At 42.6% G+C, this 19,529-nt stretch overlaps 1 protein-coding gene across 8 annotated transcripts in view; it reads right to left on the bottom strand.

Moving 5' to 3' along the window:
- CACNA2D1 (calcium voltage-gated channel auxiliary subunit alpha2delta 1) overlaps positions 1 to 19,529 on the bottom strand; it is an 856,738-nt gene that overhangs the window by 447,314 nt on the left and 389,895 nt on the right. For all 8 annotated transcript variants that reach the window (XM_040343442.1, XM_040343444.1, XM_040343443.1 and 5 more), the window contains exon 4: positions 9,752 to 9,811. In XM_040343442.1, coding sequence (XP_040199376.1) covers positions 9,752 to 9,811 — 60 coding nt within the window. The remainder of the gene's footprint in view (positions 1 to 9,751; positions 9,812 to 19,529) is intronic.

The following is a 19,529-nucleotide window of genomic DNA, read 5'->3' as shown; positions in this document are numbered from 1 at the left end:
ACCAACACTAACACTGACCTGTCCTGACCAACACTAACACTGACCTGTCCTGACCAACACTAACACTGACCTGTCCTGACTAACACTGACCTGTCCTGACTAACACTGACCTGTCCTGACTAACACTAACACTGACCTGTCCTGACTAACACTAACACTGACCTGTCCTGACTAACACTAACACTGACCTGTCCTGACCAACACTGACCTGTCCTACACTAACACTGACCTGTCCTGACCAACACTAACACTGACCTGTCCTGTCCTACACTAACACTGACCTGTCCTGTCCCACATACACTGACCTGTCCTGTCCTACATACACTGACCTGACCTGTCCTGTCCCACATACACTGACCTGTCCTGTCCCACATACACTGACCTGTCCTGTCCCACATACACTGACCTGTCCTGTCCCACATACACTGACCTGTCCTGTCCCACATACACTGACCTGTCCTGTCCCACATACACTGACCTGTCCCACATACACTGACCTGTCCCACATACACTGACCTGTCCCACATACACTGACCTGTCCCACATACACTGACCTGTCCCACATACACTGACCTGTCCCACATACACTGACCTGTCCCGTCCCACATACACTGACCTGTCCCACATACACTGTCCTGTCCCACATACACTGTCCTGTCCCACATACACTGTCCTGTCCCACATACACTGTCCTGTCCCACATACACTGTCCTGTCCCACATACACTGACCTGTCCTGTCCTACATACACTGACCTGTCCCACATACACTGACCTGTCCCACATACACTGACCTGTCCCACATACACTGACCTGTCCCACATACACTGACCTGTCCTGTCCCACATACACTGACCTGTCCTGTCCCACATACACTGACCTGTCCTGTCCCACATACACTGACCTGTCCTGTCCCACATACACTGACCTGTCCTGTCCCACATACACTGACCTGTCCTGTCCCACATACACTGACCTGTCCTGTCCCACATACACTGACCTGTCCTGTCCCACATACACTGACCTGTCCTGTCCCACATACACTGACCTGTCCTGTCCCACATACACTGACCTGTCCCACATACACTGACCTGTCCCACATACACTGACCTGTCCCACATACACTGACCTGTCCCACATACACTGACCTGTCCCACATACACTGTCCTGTCCCACATACACTGTCCTGTCCCACATACACTGTCCTGTCCCACATACACTGTCCTGTCCCACATACACTGTCCTGTCCCACATACACTGTCCTGTCCCACATACACTGACCTGTCCTGTCCTACATACACTGACCTGTCCCACATACACTGACCTGTCCCACATACACTGACCTGTCCCACATACACTGACCTGTCCCACATACACTGACCTGTCCCACATACACTGACCTGTCCTGTCCCACATACACTGACCTGTCCTGTCCCACATACACTGACCTGTCCTGTCCCACATACACTGACCTGTCCTGTCCCACATACACTGACCTGTCCTGTCCCACATACACTGACCTGTCCTGTCCCACATACACTGACCTGTCCTGTCCCACATACACTGACCTGTCCTGTCCCACATACACTGACCTGTCCTGTCCCACATACACTGACCTGTCCTGTCCCACATACACTGACCTGTCCCACATACACTGACCTGTCCCACATACACTGACCTGTCCCACATACACTGACCTGTCCCACATACACTGACCTGTCCCACATACACTGACCTGTCCTGTCCCACATACACTGACCTGTCCTGTCCCACATACACTGACCTGACCTGTCCCACATACACTGACCTGACCTGTCCCACATACACTGACCTGACCTGTCCCACATACACTGACCTGACCTGTCCCACATACACTGACCTGTCCCACATACACTGACCTGTCCTGTCCCACATACACTGACCTGTCCTGTCCCACATACACTGACCTGTCCCACATACACTGACCTGACCTGTCCCACATACACTGACCTGACCTGTCCCACATACACTGACCTGTCCCACATACACTGACCTGTCCTGTCCCACATACACTGACCTGTCCTGTCCCACATACACTGACCTGTCCTGTCCCACATACACTGACCTGTCCTGTCCTGTCCTACATACACTGACCTGTCCTGTCCTACATACACTGACCTGTCCTGTCCAACACTAACACTGACCTGTCCTGTCCCACATACACTGACCTGTCCCGTCCCACATACACTGACCTGTCCCACATACACTGACCTGTCCCACATACACTGACCTGTCCCACATACACTGACCTGTCCCACATACACTGACCTGTCCCACATACACTGACCTGTCCCACATACACTGACCTGTCCCACATACACTGACCTGTCCTGTCCCACATACACTGACCTGTCCTACATACACTGACCTGTCCCACATACACTGACCTGTCCCACATACACTGACCTGTCCCACATACACTGACCTGTCCTGTCCCACATACACTGACCTGTCCCACATACACTGACCTGTCCCACATACACTGACCTGTCCCACATACACTGACCTGTCCCACATACACTGACCTGTCCCACATACACTGACCTGTCCCACATACACTGACCTGTCCTGTCCCACATACACTGACCTGTCCCACATACACTGACCTGTCCCACATACACTGACCTGTCCCACATACACTGACCTGTCCTACATACACTGACCTGTCCTGTCCAATATACACTGACCTGTCCTGTCCCACATACACTGACCTGTCCCACATACACTGACCTGTCCTACATACACTGACCTGTCCTGTCCAACACTAACACTGACCTGGCCTACACTAACACTGACCTGTCCTGACCAACATACACTAACACTGACCTGTCCTGACCAACATACACTAACACTGACCTGTCCTGACCAACATACACTAACACTGACCTGTCCTGACCAACATACACTGACCTGTCCTGACCTGACCTGCATACACTACACTGACCTGCATACACTACACTGACCTGACCTCACTGACCTGCATACACTACACTGACCTGACCACACTACACTGACCTGACTACACTACACTGACCTGACTACACTACACTGACCTGACTACACTACACCGACTACACTAACCTGACCTGCATTGCATACACTGACCTGACTACACTACTTTTGCCGCCCCCCCCCCCCCCCAGCATGCACACACAGCGCCGCATAGTGCCGCAAAAATGACAGTAAAGTGCTGCTAAAATAGCTGGACCCCTTTTACATTACACAGCACTGCACCTCTGGACCCCTTTTACATTACACAGCACTCTGGACTCCTTTTACATTACACAGCACTCTGGACCCCTTTTACATTACACAGCACTCTGGACCCCTTTTACATTACACAGCACTCTGGACCCCTTTTACATTACACAGCACTCTGGACCCCTTTTACATTACACAGACAGCACCGCACCTCTGGACACCTTTAGATTTACACAGACAGCACCGCACCTCTGGACACCTTTTACATTACACAGACAGCACCGCACCTCTGGACCCCTTTTACATTACACAGACAGCACCGCACCTCTGGACTCCTTTTACATTACACAGACAGCACCGCACCTCTGGACCCCTTTTACATTACACAGACAGCACCGCACCTCTGGACCCCTTTTACATTACACAGACAGCACCGCACCTCTGGACCCCTTTTACATTACACAGACAGCACCGCACCTCTGGACCCCTTTTACATTACACAGACAGCACCGCACCTCTGGACCCCTTTTACATTACACAGACAGCACCGCACCTCTGGACCCCTTTTACATTACACAGACAGCACCGCACCTCTGGACCCCTTTTACATTACACAGACAGCACCGCACCTCTGGACCCCTTTTACATTACACAGACAGCACCGCACCTCTGGACTCCTTTTACATTACACAGACAGCACCGCACCTCTGGACTCCTTTTACATTACACAGACAGCACCGCACCTCTGGACTCCTTTTACATTACACAGACAGCACCGCACCTCTGGACATCTTTTACATTACACAGACAGCACCGCACCTCTGGACTCCTTTTACATTACACAGACAGCACCGCACCTCTGGACCCCTTTTACATTACACAGACAGCACCGCACCTCTGGACCCCTTTTACATTACACAGACAGCACCGCACCTCTGGACTCCTTTTACATTACACAGACAGCACCGCACCTCTGGACTCCTTTTACATTACACAGACAGCACCGCACCTCTGGACCCCTTTTACATTACACAGACATCACCACACCTCTGGACATCTTTTACATTACACAGACAGCACCTCTGGACTCCTTTTACATTACACAGACAGCACCGCACCTCTGGACTCCTTTTACATTACACAGACAGCACCGCACCTCTGGACCCCTTTTACATTACACAGACAGCACCGCACCTCTGGACCCCTTTTACATTACACAGACAGCACCGCACCTCTGGACATCTTTTACATTACACAGACAGCACCGCACCTCTGGACATCTTTTACATTAGACAGCAACACTCTGCACCACTAGACCCCTTTAGATTTACACAGACAGTCCCCCCCCAGCTCTGCCCTTTCCTACATTAACCATGCAGATGGAGAGAGACAGTGAGCAGCGCTGAACAGAGGGCAATCACCTGCTGGTTTACTTACTTTAGCAGCTCTCTACTCGGCACTGCTCACTGTCTCTCTCCCCTGCGGTACAGGAGAGAGTGATTTTTGCTTACCTTGGCTTGCTGCTTGGATTCTCCAGATGGAGAAAATCAAACTTGGCGCCGCCGCCGCGCTGTACACGTCATGGCATGATGGGTATCGTATCCCATACGGCCAATCAGCGCACCACAGAGGCACAGCGCCTCCCACTCCACCGCCCACCAATCGCTGCCTACTTCACTTGGGCTCCTGCGCCGTTATTCTGTTTTTTTCAGCCCTTCCGCCTGGTTGGCTGGTGTTCCCCGCCACTCCCACATCGAGGGAGACAGACAGTTCCACCAGCCAATCAGGCGGAAGGGCTGAAAAAAAAAACAGATAACAGCGCAGGAGCCCAAGTTAAGTGCCGTAAGATGTAAAAAAAATGTTCCCTGCTCGGCGGGACTCGGGGCTATGTGTGACATCCCTAATGGCCGAGACTCGGGGCTTTTCACAGACCCATTCGGGGCTCCAGCCTCCCCAGCCCAACCCTAACAACGCCCCTGCTAGTTATACATACTTAAATACAGTAAATCTGGAAAGTATTCACAGCACTCTGCTATTTCCACAATTTGTTATGTTGCAACCTTATTCCAAAAATAATTTATTATTTTCCTAAAAATTTTGCAAACAATACCCCATAATGACAATGTGAAAGAAGTTTGTTTGAAATCTTTGCAAAGGTATTAAAAATGTAAAAAAAAAAAAAAAATCCTATGTACATAAGTATTTATAGCATTTGCTCAATATTTTGTTGAAGCTCCTTTGGCACCAATTACAGCCTTAAAGCGGATGTGCCACGGGAAAAATATATTAAAAGCCAGCAGCTACAAATACTGCAGCTGCTGACTTTTAATATTAGGACACTTACCTGTCCTGGAGTCCAGCGCCGATCGCAGCAGATGACGAGCGATCGCTCGTCACTCTGCTGCTCCCCCCGCCATCCACGCTGAGGGAACCAGGAAGTGAAGCGCTGCGGCTTCACTGCCCGGTTCCCTACGGCGCATGCGCGAGTCGCGCCACGCCCGCCGATTGGCTCCCGCTGTGTGCTGGGAGCCGAGTGTTCCCAGCACACAACGGGGGGGGCGCGACGGGATATGACGGAATGCCCGTCTTTTGCCCGTGAATGCCGGGCCGGAAGTGGGTGCAAATACCTGTCTTTAGACAGGTATCTGCACCCCCCTCCCCCTGAAAGGTGTCAAATGTGACACCGGAAGGGGGGAGGGTTCCGATCAGCGGGACTCCACTTTAGGGTGGAGAACCGCTTTAAGACTTTTTGAGTATGATGCTACAAGCTTGGCACACCTATTTTGGGCAGTTTTTCCCATTCTTCTTTGCATGACCTTTCAAGGTTGGATGGGGATGTTCAATCAGGTTCAAGTTTTGGCACTAGCTGGGCCAGTTGTCCCATAGCCACTTCTTTGTTATCTTGGCTGTGTGCATAGGGTCGTTGTCCTGTTGGAAGATCAACCTGCACCCCAGGTCCAGAGCACTCTGGAGCAGGTTTTCATCAAGGATGTCTCTGTACATTGCTGCATTAATCTTTCCCTCAATCTTGACAAATTTACCAGTTCATGCTGCTGAAAAACATCCCCACATCATGATGCTGCCACCACTATGCCTTACTGTAGGGATGGTATTGGTCAGGTGATGAGTGGTGTTCCTCCAGACACAACGCTTGCCATTCAGGCCAAAAGACTTCAATCTTTGTTTCCTCAGACCAGAGAATTTTGTTTCTCATGGTCTGATAGTCCTTCAGATGCCTTTTGGCAATCTCCAGGCACACTGTCATGTGCCTTTTACTGGGGAGTGGCTATTGTCTGGCCACGCTACCATACAGACATGATTGGTGGAGTGCTGCAGAGATGGTTATTGTTCTGGAAGGTTACCCTCTCCACAAAAAAACACTGGAGCTCTGTCAGCATGACCATAGGGTTCTTGGTCACCTCCCTGACCAAGACCCTTCTCCCCTAATAACTCAGTTTGGCCAGGTGGCCCGCTCTAGGAAGAGTCCTGTTGGTCACAAACTTTTTCCATTTATGGATGATGGAGGCCACCATGCTCATTTGGGACCTTCAATGCTGCAAACATTATTCTGTACACTTCCCCAGATCTGTGCACTGATACAAGCCTGTCTCTGAGGTCTACAGACAGTTAATTGGACTTCATGGGTTGGCTTGTGTTCTGACATGCACTGTTCACTGTCAGACATTATATAGACAGGTGTGCGCCCTTCCAAATCATGTCCAATCAACAAAATTTACCACAGGTGAACTCCAATCAAGTTGTAGAAACATCTTAAGAATGATCAGTGGAAAAAGGATGCACCTGAGCTCAATTTTGAGTGTCATGGCAAAGACTGTGAATACGTATGTATGTGTTGTTTTTTGTTTTTGTTTATTTTTAATAAATTTGCAAAGATTATAAACAAACGTATTTCATGTTCTCATTATGGGGTATTGTTTAAAGAATTTTGAGGAAAATAATTAATTTAATCCATTTTGGAATAAGGCTGTAACATAACAAAATGTAGAAAAAGTAAAAGCTCTGTGAATACTTTCCAGATGCACTATATGTGCCATACACCCAGGGCTGTATATAAAGAAATGCCTTTTTTGTGGCCATTTTTCATTTTGGGTCCTTTCCTACTATAGCTTCCAAGCAGTACCTAGAAATATAAATTCCCGATTGTTGTTACTTTTAGCAGTAGTGTGATCATAAAATGCAGTTATTCTCTGTGGAAACCACTGTATTTTTGTTGTCTGACTTCAGTTCATCAAGCACAGCAAAAGCAGGAGGAAGAACAACATGCAGTATACACAATTTGTAATATTTGTGACATGTATGGGGGTCTGAGAAAAGGAGGGAATACAGGCATACCCCGCTTTAAGTACACTCACTTTACATACACTCGCGAGTAAGGACATACCCGCGAGTGTATGTAAAGTGCCTTACAAGTACTGTACAGACATTTTGCAGCCACAGTAGAAGGAGCTAAAGCTCCAAGAGCGCAGCCCGTCCTGTTCCAGTGTGCCCCTGACACCCCCAATACAGACCCTGAGACCTCAACTACAGCCCCTGACCCTCTACTACACCCTAGAAGTGAAAAAATATATTGTTTCACTTTAAGTACATTTTCGTTTTACATACATGCTCTGGTCCCATTGTGTACTTAAAAGTGGGGTATGCCTGTATCCACTTGTATGATCACCCTATTAAAATCTAATCCGAAAGCTCTGTAAACCACTAATTCCGTAAGTCCCAGTTTTTGCTTACTTGAATTATTAATGAAGAGCAATACAATCAAGTTACTGAACTGTTTTTTTTTTAAACCAAAGTTAAAGTAACTCTACTTTAGCTTATCTTTTAAATATGGTTCCCAGGTGACTCATTTGTAATTCAGCAGAATCATCATTCACTCTGCACTGTGATGATCATGCTTCATCCCCTTAAATGCTAATGTGACAGGTCTAGACTTTGCTATTTTCCATAGTGGTCCAACACACGTTCCCAACCAGAATATGTGCACCCTGGAGGGAAATTCTAATGTCTGCAGGGAGTACTTAAATTTCTCAAAGTAAAATCATTGTAAAAGTACAGAGCTTTTGGAAATAAAATATGTATACAAAAACACCATGGAGTAAGCATTCAATACTGGGCTCTTTCACCCCCTTCTTGCCCAGACCAATTTTAAGCTTTCAGATTTTGAATGGCATGTTTTAAGACATGCAAAACTGTACTTATTTGTTTTTATCAATCTTGAGATGGATAGAACTTTCTTTTGGCGGTATTTAATCACCACTGGGTGATTGCTAAATAAACAAAAAAAGGCCAAAAAATTGTGGAACAAAATGTTTTTACTACTGGGCGCTGATGAGGCTGCACTGATGGGCACTAATCAGGGGATTATCAGTGTAAATTCTGTACTCACTGTGTCCCCACAATTCAGCTACACCTTATTCACAAACTGTCTCTGTGTGAGGAAAGGTGAGATAAGAACTGATAACCGTCAAACCTCTGTTTACATTGTGACAGCTGTGATTGAACACAGCTAATCACAGAGTGAAGGACCACCATGATTGACTCTCTGCCCCAGTCTGTGATAAGCTGTGTCCGAAGTAGACAGCGGTCACAAAGCGCACTTGATGCACACCCCAGGGAGAGCGAGGGAGGCATGCACGTGGGAGGATGTCCATGAACAGGAGATGCATGCTATAGCCATCTCTATCAGCAATATCACGGGCAGAAAGTGGTTAAATATAGAAGATTTTTTGGAAAAACTTTAAAAAGAATAAGGCCTTATGGGGGAGGGTTAAAACATGCAGCAGAGTTGCATTTTTACTGCCCCACAAGCTGCAAAGGCAGTGGAAGGGGTTGTACACATGATGGGGCTGTGACGCTTTGCATCACAGTGCAACAAAATCTACCCCATTGTCTTGTTCAGTGGACACTATCAGAATACACTGATCAGCACTAACGACTATAGCTGATGTCGCTGATCAATTAGGAAAACTCCATCGGGATGGTTGTTACATAAGTCATTCAGTAGACTGACTTCTGTACAGCCTCTCTGCCCATACATGGATCGAAATTCCACTGATCCCTGCTAAACCGGGTACATTTATATCAAACTGAAGTATATAAGATGACACTATCAGGATGGCTGTAGCCTCCTCATGCCAGATAAAGAAAAAAGTGTATTTACTCAAAATCCAATGCTACATAGTTTTTAAACATTGTTAGACTTGCTTTCTGCCAATAGCAAATTTGGTCAATGGCAACAAAACAAAATATTCTGTAGATTTACAGTACAGAGTTATGAAGCAATACATGGCTACATGGACTGATGTTGTATTCTACAATTGTTTTAAGGCAACTTAGTGAGGCAAATATTCATGGTATCAATACAGTTCATAACACATTAAAAATGTGCAAGGCAATTTACAGGCATACACACAACATAATACACCCCCTAAACTCCCAGATGGAGGAGGGGGGGTTCCTTTACAATATGTACTCAATAATTAAATATAGGCTTACCCCAAAGTCATCTCTCCATTGATGTAATCCTTGTATCTCCTCTGCTTTCTCTGCAAGGTGCTGAAAATAAGAAATACATGTATTATTTTATTTTGAAAACTAAAATAAAAATGTAAGGTTGCCAATGGTTGACATATAGCACAATGTCAGAAATAATGAAAGTAGCATTCACAAATGTGTTAAAGGGAAATGTATGCATATGACATAAAAAATACAAAATCCATATTTATATTATTATAGTTCTGTATAATATTGCTAGCCCCACAAATAAAATAAAAAAAATATATATCGGTACATTGATGAAAAATGGACGCAGTGTAAAGTAAATAAATATTTTCGTGTGTGGCATGGGCAGTTACATGCAGATCAGCATAATAACCCTGACGTGTCTTTTGAAACACAGGGAAGGGAGCGACAGACAGTAGTTTATGCCTAACACAATAGAAAAGTGAATCCATCTCGTAATATTTTAATATTTAACATTTCTTCATAGTTAAAATGTATATTGCTAATGCTCAGTTATGTACCTTATGTATGTAAAACAGCTACAGTGACATATGGTATTTCCACCAACAGTTAATTTTAGCACAAGCTTTTAAACAAATAAAAAAAGTATATATATATATATATATATATATATATATATATATATATATATTAACCTAACCCTGCTTTAAACCTCTCCACAATGTACTTCCTGACCTGTCTGGTGTGTCCCTTGGCCTTCATGATGCTGAAAAATAGTGATAGTGAAAAAACACTAAGGTTCTCTAACAAACCTCTGAGTGCTTCACAGAACAGCTATATTTATACTGGGATTAAATTACACACAGGTGGACTCTATTTACTAATTAGGTGACTTTTGAAGGCAACTGGTTCCACTAGATTTTTATTAGGGGTATCAGAGTAAAGGGGGCTGAATACAAATGCACCCCACGTTTTTCAGATATTTATTAAAAAAAAAAATGAAAATCATTTATCATTTTCCTTCCACTTTTTTCAAGGCACTGTAATATACACACACACACATATATATATATATATATATATATATATATATATATATATATATATATATATATATATATATATATATATATATATATATATATATATATATATATATATATATATATATATATACACACAAATTAGAATAGGTAGATATCTTCTGCTATTATACAAGAGAATATGAGATTTGTCCTGAATTAAGAATTCTTATTGACACAATAATATTCTACCGTGGAGGTTATTGAACAGTTTGTTAAATCTGTATTTTCCTGATTAGGAAGCGGTTGCTCCCTTCTGTCATGAGAAAAAATAAATCAATGTACAATTTTACAGAAGTTTGGTACATACGTAGGTTACTGATAGATAGGGTGACCTTTTTATCCTGTACAATAAACTGTTTAGATTATGTGGTTGTACTTTGTATAGGCTTAATAAAATTACACCATCAAAAAAATAAAAAAATACATAAACTACACTGAATATGAATAATCAAATACAATTAGCTTTCTGGTAGCCAAAAGGTTGTTGTCAATGTAAGAATTGTTCTATGAGAATAAACCATTGCAATGTGTAAAGTAGACTGAGGGCAGCATATTCCATTTATGTTGATAGCATTAGCCATTTTGCATTGTAATTTATTATAGAATCGTAATTTAGTATAATAATGTTCTTAAAGAGCAACATCTACATATAAATTGGTGGTTTTTTTTAAATATGGCTCTCCATTCTGTTATAAATGTACAGGCATTCCAGTTAAGTTGTGCATGTTTTTTATTCAGTCATTTGTCCCCCCCCCCCCCTCTTCTGATAGTGGAACCTCTGCCGTAAAAGGGTACTGTCAGGAATGTGAGAAAAAAAAAACGAAAGACTGTGTTTGTGCTTTGATTTTGATCGTTTTATGAATGTTCACTTTACTCCCAAAGGACATGCATATTATTAAAAATGCCTAGTCAAGACTAATTCTCTGTATATTTAAGAAAAACAAGGGAAAAAAAAAATATTCAATGATGACTGATCAATGTCCCTTGGTAGCCTGGGATGCTGCAAAATGTCACTGGCTATCAAGGAACCAGTAAGAGACTAGCAAGGGTGTGACTTCATAGGAAAGGGTTAGTTGTATGTTAGCATTTATGTTGGTGTCTGCAAAAGTTTGGGCACCCTGCAGAGTTAATATCTTGTACTGCCCCCTTTGGCAAGTATCACAGCTTGTAAACGCTTTTTGTAGCCAGCCAAGAGTCTTTCAATTCTTGTTTGAGGTATCTTTGCCCATTCTTCCTTACAAAAGTCTTCCAGTTCTTTGAGATCTCTGGGCTGTCTGTCACGCACTGCTCTTTTAAAGGTCTATCCATAGATTTTCAATTATGTTGAGGTCAGGAGATTGTGAAGGCCATGGCAAAACCTTCAGTTTACGCCTCTTGATGTAATCCCCGGTGGATTTTGAGGTGTGTTTAGGATCACTATCCATTTGTAGAAGCCATCCTCTCTTTAACTTCAGCTTGTTCACAGATGGCATCAAGTTACCATCCAAAATTTGCTGAAATTGTATTGAATCCATTTTTCCTTCTACTCGTGAAATGTTCCCTGTGCCACTGGCTGCAATACAACTCCAAAGCATTATTGATCCACCCCCATGCTTAACAGTTGGAAAGAGGTTCTTTTCATAAAATTCTGTGCCCTTTCTTCTCCAAACGTACCTTTGCTCATTCCGGCCAAAACGTTCTATTTTAACCTCATTGGTCCACAGAACTGGTTTCCAAAATGTATCAGGCTTGTCTATATGTTAATTTGCAAAGTTCAAACGCTGATTTTTGTGGTGAGGACGTAGAAGAGGTTTTCTTCTGATGACTCTTCCATGAAGACCATATTTGTACAAGTATCTCTTTATAGTGGAATAGTGTACCACAACTCCAGTGTCGGCCAGATCTTTCTGGAGGGATCGTGCAGTCAAACGTGGGTTTTGAATTGCTTTTCTCACAATCCTGCGAGCTGTTCTGTCTGATATTTTTCTTGGTCTTCCAGATCTTTCTTTAACTTCCACTGTTCCTGATGACTGCCATTTCTTAATTACATTCCGAACAGAGGATATTGACATCTGAAAACGCTTTGCTATCTTCTTATAGACTTCTTCAGCTTTGTGAGCGTAAACTATTTTCAGTTTCAGTTTTCTAGACAACTACTGTTGGGGCATGGTCAGATGAGTCTGGGCATTTAAAACCTTTGAGATTGACATCACCTGGTCTTCCCAGACGATGATTGAGAACAATCCATGACACTGGCAGGTCTCAGCTTTGCAAAGGGGGCAGTGCATCTTATAAATTCTGCCGGGTGCCTAAACTTTTGCAGACGCCATTTTTTGTTTTCTGTAATTTTGAAAGTGTAAATTATGGAAAAAAATCTAACTTTTTTTGACATATTATAAGAATGTCTAATCTGTAAGTTGATGCCTTTTGGACATTTTTCTATCTTGCCTTGGCTTCGTTATGCACAATAATACAAATTTTTACCTGGGGTGCCCAAACTTTCGATCCCCACTGTATATGTAGATATATTTATTTCTGATTTCCCGTTATTCTTAGGCCTCGTACAGACAAGGGGTTATCTGCTGGAAAACGGTCCGCCGGACCGTTTCCAGCGGACATTCCTCCTCCGGATTTTGATCCGATGGCTTGTACACACCATCGGATCAAAATCTGCGCAGAAAACATCCGCGGTCATGTGTTGCGCTGGAAGGTAAACACTTCCACGCATGTGTCGAATCATTACGACACATGCGAGGGATCGGAGCGGACGGACTGATCCAGTGAGTCTGTACAGACAACCGGATCAGTCCGCTGGACTGGATCCCAGCGGATAGATTTTGTAGCATGCTACAAAAATTTTATTGGGAATCCGTCGGCTGGATTCCGTCCGTCGGGCCTACACACGACCGGATCTATTCGCTGGAACTGATCCGCGGATCAATCCCAGCGGATAGAACCTCTCGTCTGTACAGGGGGCTTAGAGAACACACCTCATATAATGTATATTGTATTGTGTTATAATACTCTTTGATTCTTTGAGAAATTTAATAAATCATTATGCCAAAAATGTTTTACCATTATGGCATACTGTGTATAAGTTACATTACTCACAAAAAAAATAAAAAATCATTAAACAAATAGTCATAAAAACGATTTTTGCCTTTTTTTTTGGTTATAATCAAACATGCAATGGCTAGACAAATACAGCAAATATAACTCAATAGCCACAATCTGCTGTGCCCCTTCCAATCTGCAATTATTTAACAAAACATATCATGTTAACATGATTTGTGAAGTTTAGAGACATTTTAGAAGTCTTTACTTGCCTTTAAATTTTTCTATTCCACTCTCTAGCCTTCGAACACCTCTTGTGTTCTTTTTTATGGTACATTGTTGCACAGATGTGTAAGGATATGTAATGGAGAGGTGCATTCAGAGCCATTTAAAAATAGGTACCGTATTTTCCAGGGTATAAGACGACCTTTTGTACTTTACATTTTTCCTCAAAAGTCGGGGGTCATCTTATACGCCGGTAGCTGTATGCGCGGTGGGCATCCATTGTTCAAATACCGTGCCTTCTCCTGGTGCTTTTCCATGATAGGCGGAACACTGTGTCCCAGCAGCACCTCTGTTCAGTGTTCCGCCTATCAAGGCTGTCTTCTCATCTTCGGCCTCGGACAAGAGGACATCCGTGATAGGCGGAACACTGAACACAAGGCACTGCTGTGAAACTGAGTGTTCTGCCTATCGCAGAAAAGCATGAGGAGGAGGTGCGGATTTTAAACAATTGACACCCGTAATCTGATTGAGACTGCATGTCAGGGATAAGGTAAGGGATCGTCCAGATGAGGGATGTAATGGTACAGGAACAGTGAGGCATGTAATGGCAAGGGGAACAGTGAGGCATGGAATGGCACGGGAACAGTGAGGCATGGAATGGCACGGGAACAGTAAGGGATGTAATGGCACAGTACAGTGAGGCATGTAATGGCACAGTACAGTGAGGCATGTAATGGTACAGTACAGTGAGGCACGTAATGGCACAGTGATGCAAGGGGATCGTCTTATAAGGTGAGTATATCCCAAAACCAAGATTTTAGCTGGAAAATGAGGGGGTTGTCTTATACGCCCAGTCGTCTTATACGCTGGAAAATGGGGTAAATGTATGTTTGAGTACAGTAGTTAATGCCTATACACAAGTACACATGAGCATAAATACGTAAACTGAAACACTGGTAGCTAAAAGAGGATGAAGAAGAATTGTACATGTATATACATGTACACATATTTCCACACCTGTATGTACACGTGCAATCACAAAGACTTTACAAGACATGACTTTCATTCTTTACTCAGGGTCTTTCCCCTAGCCCCTGCCAGCAATATCCTGTGTATAAACATCAGTGAAATATTACATCCGTGTGCAAGATGCATAATAGTTAAAGTGCCCATGTAGCCACAATAAAGTAACCCCTTCCCTTCTCCCTTTTATTTTTGTTGCTGCCAGTGGCGATCAGTCAGCTTGAGTTTCGAACACCATATAATTTTTATGGCCATTCTCAGGCATACCTTCCACTACATCCTGCAGCTGTTAGACAGTTATATATGTATTTTTCTTCTTTTGTTGCAGGAGTTTGTCATCAGTCATAGAACAGTAATGAACCAATACATTCAGACCAAGAATGACATTTATGGCTGCAGAATATCTCATATTGCCAAACAGAGAATTCTGTATGGAGTAGATCTGGATGTTAGCAGCTAGGGATGTTTACAAATGTGAAGGTAACAACCCAAATGAGTCACTTGTGTATAATTAAATTACTGATCTTCCCTTCAAAAATGCTAGTTGTCTGACCGTCACATTGATCAGAACACAGCATTCAGAGATTTCTCAGATTTTAATGATTAATTTACCAAGTCCTGGCCAGTGTCTAAAAAAGCACTGCGGCCAGAGGACCAGCATTACAGGCAGGCAATAAGCAACTAGAAGCTTATCAGTGCCTTTTCTCATAATTTTGAATTTCCTTATCTCTACCCTAATCTTTCTTATTTCAACCCAAATAAGCCATATTTTTTCCAGCCTTCCCTCCTTCCCTTCCCTTTTATATATGATTTTTTTTATTTTTTTTAAGCATTGCAGCACTATGCCTTTCACACCTAGACAAGAATAAAGTTCACCTCCTTCACATGAATAGATGTGTCATTGGGCTTTGGGTCTTGGCAGAGCCCTGCAGGACATCTGTAAATGTGTGGGGTTTACAAACACAGAGAAGTACTAAGACTCAGAGCTTTTGTGCATGTACAGAACCACCTCACCATGCATGTGCATAAGTGCTGCAGGTCTGTGCTGGGACCCAAAGGCCAGGCAGAGCCTTTAGGACATTTACGCATGTGCCAGACTAATGAATATGGTGGCCTGTAAGGGTGGGGGTCAAAGCTAAATGGGACTGAAGTATCTTTTTTTAAATATACTGCCTATACCTTTCAGTATGGTTGTTTTGCCACTTTGAAAATGGCAATGGCATAAAGCATACATATTAGAAAAGGAAACTGGAAAGTGTACAGATTGCATTTGTGTGACTACATACAACCAGAAAAAAAGCCATAAGATATTAGAAACCATATGCAATCAACAGACTATTACAAACAAAGCTACACTTTAATGCACTTCTTCCAAAGTAGCTATTTACTTCTAAATATATAGTTAAACAGAGATGTCTATGAAGCAGGTGCACATCATGCTCTAATGCCACGTACACACGAGCGGTTTTCCCATCGAAAAAAAAAATTGCTTTCACGACGGAATACCTCTCAAGCCTGCCTTGCATACACACGGTCACACAAAGTTCGGTGAACTTTTGACTGCCAAGAACGCAGTGACATAAAATACTACGACAAGCCAACAAAATTAAGTTCTATGCTTCCGAGCATGCATCGAATTGTTTCTGAGCATGCCTGTTTTTTTTTCCCCCATTGGAAAAGCATACAGACAAACAGTTTTCCGGCTAGGATTTTTCCCTGACAGGAAAAAAAGAGACCCTGCTCTTTTTTCTTTTTTTCTGGCAGTTTTCCTGTGAGATAAAAACTCAGATGGAGCATACACACAGTCGGGATTCCCAACGAAAAGCTCTCATCACAGGAAAACTGGTCGTGTGTACGGGGCATGAGAATCACAAATGTGGGGGTTGGAGAGGAATGGAGACTTACTAGCAATAAGAATAAACTTTTCGAAAAAAAAAAAAAAAAAAGATTATTATGTTATGTTATCTGATATGTGGACTTCTACCAAGCATCATAGGTGCCTTCAAAAGGAGCAAACAATTATATATCACCATGTCAAGGACCACATAGTGCCACCAACAGTTATTTTCTGACCTAAAAGGTCCTGTGACTTTTACTATGTCACTGGCTCAGATAATAAACTGGTCTGTAAAGAATAAATAATAAATCAGCTGCACTGAGGATGGAATCATTTACAGTGAGGGCACAGTTTGGGGGGTGAAAATGTAACCTGCCCAGTAATTCTCCTGTGCATACCCATATTCTATGTTTTGACACACTGCTGAATAAAACATTGACAGGTCAACAGGTCTATTCACATGTAGAATAAGGTTTAATATATTCCATTGTCAGGTTCATACTGAAATGTAAGTGTAGGTGGACAGAATGGTATATCGTTAAGTTATCAGATCAGTAAAATATCACTCCATGAAAGCTATTCATCATCAAATTGGCAACAGATCTTCTTTTATCTCATCCCTTGCCCTAGAGCCTAGAAAGCTGACACTTGATAAGACACCACAAAAGCAAAGCAAAGACAGTTCATTTGTTTTCTTTCTTTTATAAGTTTTTTTTATTTTTTTTCATATAAAGCTCAGATACAATTAAGTCTGCAACGTTATGATAATTTTTAGCCTGTTCCTCCTTGAAACTTAAATATCATTGCTGGTGCATCTATTTATTTGTAAGCTGATCTTTTGTAGTTCAAGAATACAATAAAGTTATTTTATAAACATGGACATACATAATTCATATTTTATTATTTAATATTGTATTACACCATCATCATAATATATAATAAAAAAAATAATATTGTTTAATTATAGCGTCTAATTTGTACAGCACTAGCAATTTAACCATAACACAAAGCAACGTAGATAACTAAAACCTATGAAAATAATTGTACTCATCACAAAATACAAAAGCAATCCCGAAAGAGATTGTAAACGATCACCTTGTAAAACAACCCATTCAGGAAGGCAAAATGTTTGTATAAATATAAAAAAAAAAACATTATAAATAAATATTTTCTATTTGTTTTTCTTTTGTATTTTATAAATGATTACATTCCCTCTGTTCTCAACTGCATAAGAGTGGGGAAGGGGAAGCAGCAGCACACTGAGCTTGCCAGTGAATGCCTGTGCAGCGAGGGCCTGTCAAGACAAGTCTGATCATTGGAGAAGAGCACACTGAGTTCCCAGCATAGCTAGAGAACTGACCATGGCGTGCTCTCCTGCTTAACCACTTAAGGACCGGAAGGATTTGCTCCCATAATGGCCAGGCCATTTTATGTGATACGGCACTGCGTTGCTTTAATTAACAATTATGCGGTTTACACTGTACCCAAACAAAATTTATGTCCTTTTTTTCCCACAAATAGAGATTTATTTTGGTGTTATTTGATCAACTCTGCAGTTTTTATTTTTAGCGCTATAAACAAAAAAAGAGCGTAAATTTAAAAAAATATATATATTTTAAACTTTTTGCTATAATAAATATCCCCCTAAAAAAACAAATGTCTTCCTCTGTTTAGGCCAATATGTATTCTGCTACATATTTTTGGTAAAAAAAAACACAATAAGCGCATAATGATTGGTTTGCGCAAAAAGTTATAGCGTCTGCAAACTATGGGATAGATTTATAGATTTTTTTTTGTTTTTTACTAGTAATGGCAGTGATCTGCGATTTTTAGCAGGACCGCAACATTGCAGGTGGCAGATCGGACACTTTTGACACTTTTTTGGGACCATTGACATTTATACAGCAATCAGAGCTAAAAATAGTCACTGATTACTGTATAAATATCACTGGCAGGGAAGGGGTTAACACTAGGTGGCGATCAAGGGGCTAAGGGTGCTCCCTGGGAGGTGTTTCTAATATCTGTATGAGGGATAGGCTGACTGGAGGATAAGAGAAATCACTGTTCCTAATCACTAGAAACAGACAATCTCTCTCTCCTCCCCTGCCTGTCTCTGGAGCGATTGCGTGTGGCCAGCGGACATCGAGTCCACCGGACCCGCTGCATCAGTGTTTAGTAGAAAAGCAAGGCGACTGGCAGGAACACCAGGAATTTAACATAAAGGAGGCAATACAGAGAGAACAGGATACTTTCTCATACAATTATATACAATAAAGCGCATGTGGTAAATCCTGTAAAGGAAAAAGAGAGTCCTCAGTGCAAAAGTCCTGTGAGCTAGGTGAGCTTATACCATGAGTTACAGTTTGTTATACTGGGCAGCCATGCAGGGGGAGCTGAAGCAACACTCCAAGTACATATGATGAAAGAAACAACAAAAGGAGCAGGCACCACTATGTAAACTGTACAGCTTTTACTCAATGTTTGAAATAAAAGTACTCACATGAAGTTATGAAGTTCAGGCATATAGTTGTTGTCCTGCGATTCGTCCGGGTCCAACCGATAGATGTGAATGTCCTTGGGTCTCTGTCACAGCGCTGGTGTTTTGCTG

The sequence above is a fragment of the Rana temporaria genome, chromosome 3 (genome assembly GCF_905171775.1).
Source record: "Rana temporaria chromosome 3, aRanTem1.1, whole genome shotgun sequence".
Taxonomy (NCBI): Eukaryota; Metazoa; Chordata; class Amphibia; order Anura; family Ranidae; genus Rana; species Rana temporaria.
This window is presented reverse-complemented; position numbering and strand designations above follow the sequence as displayed.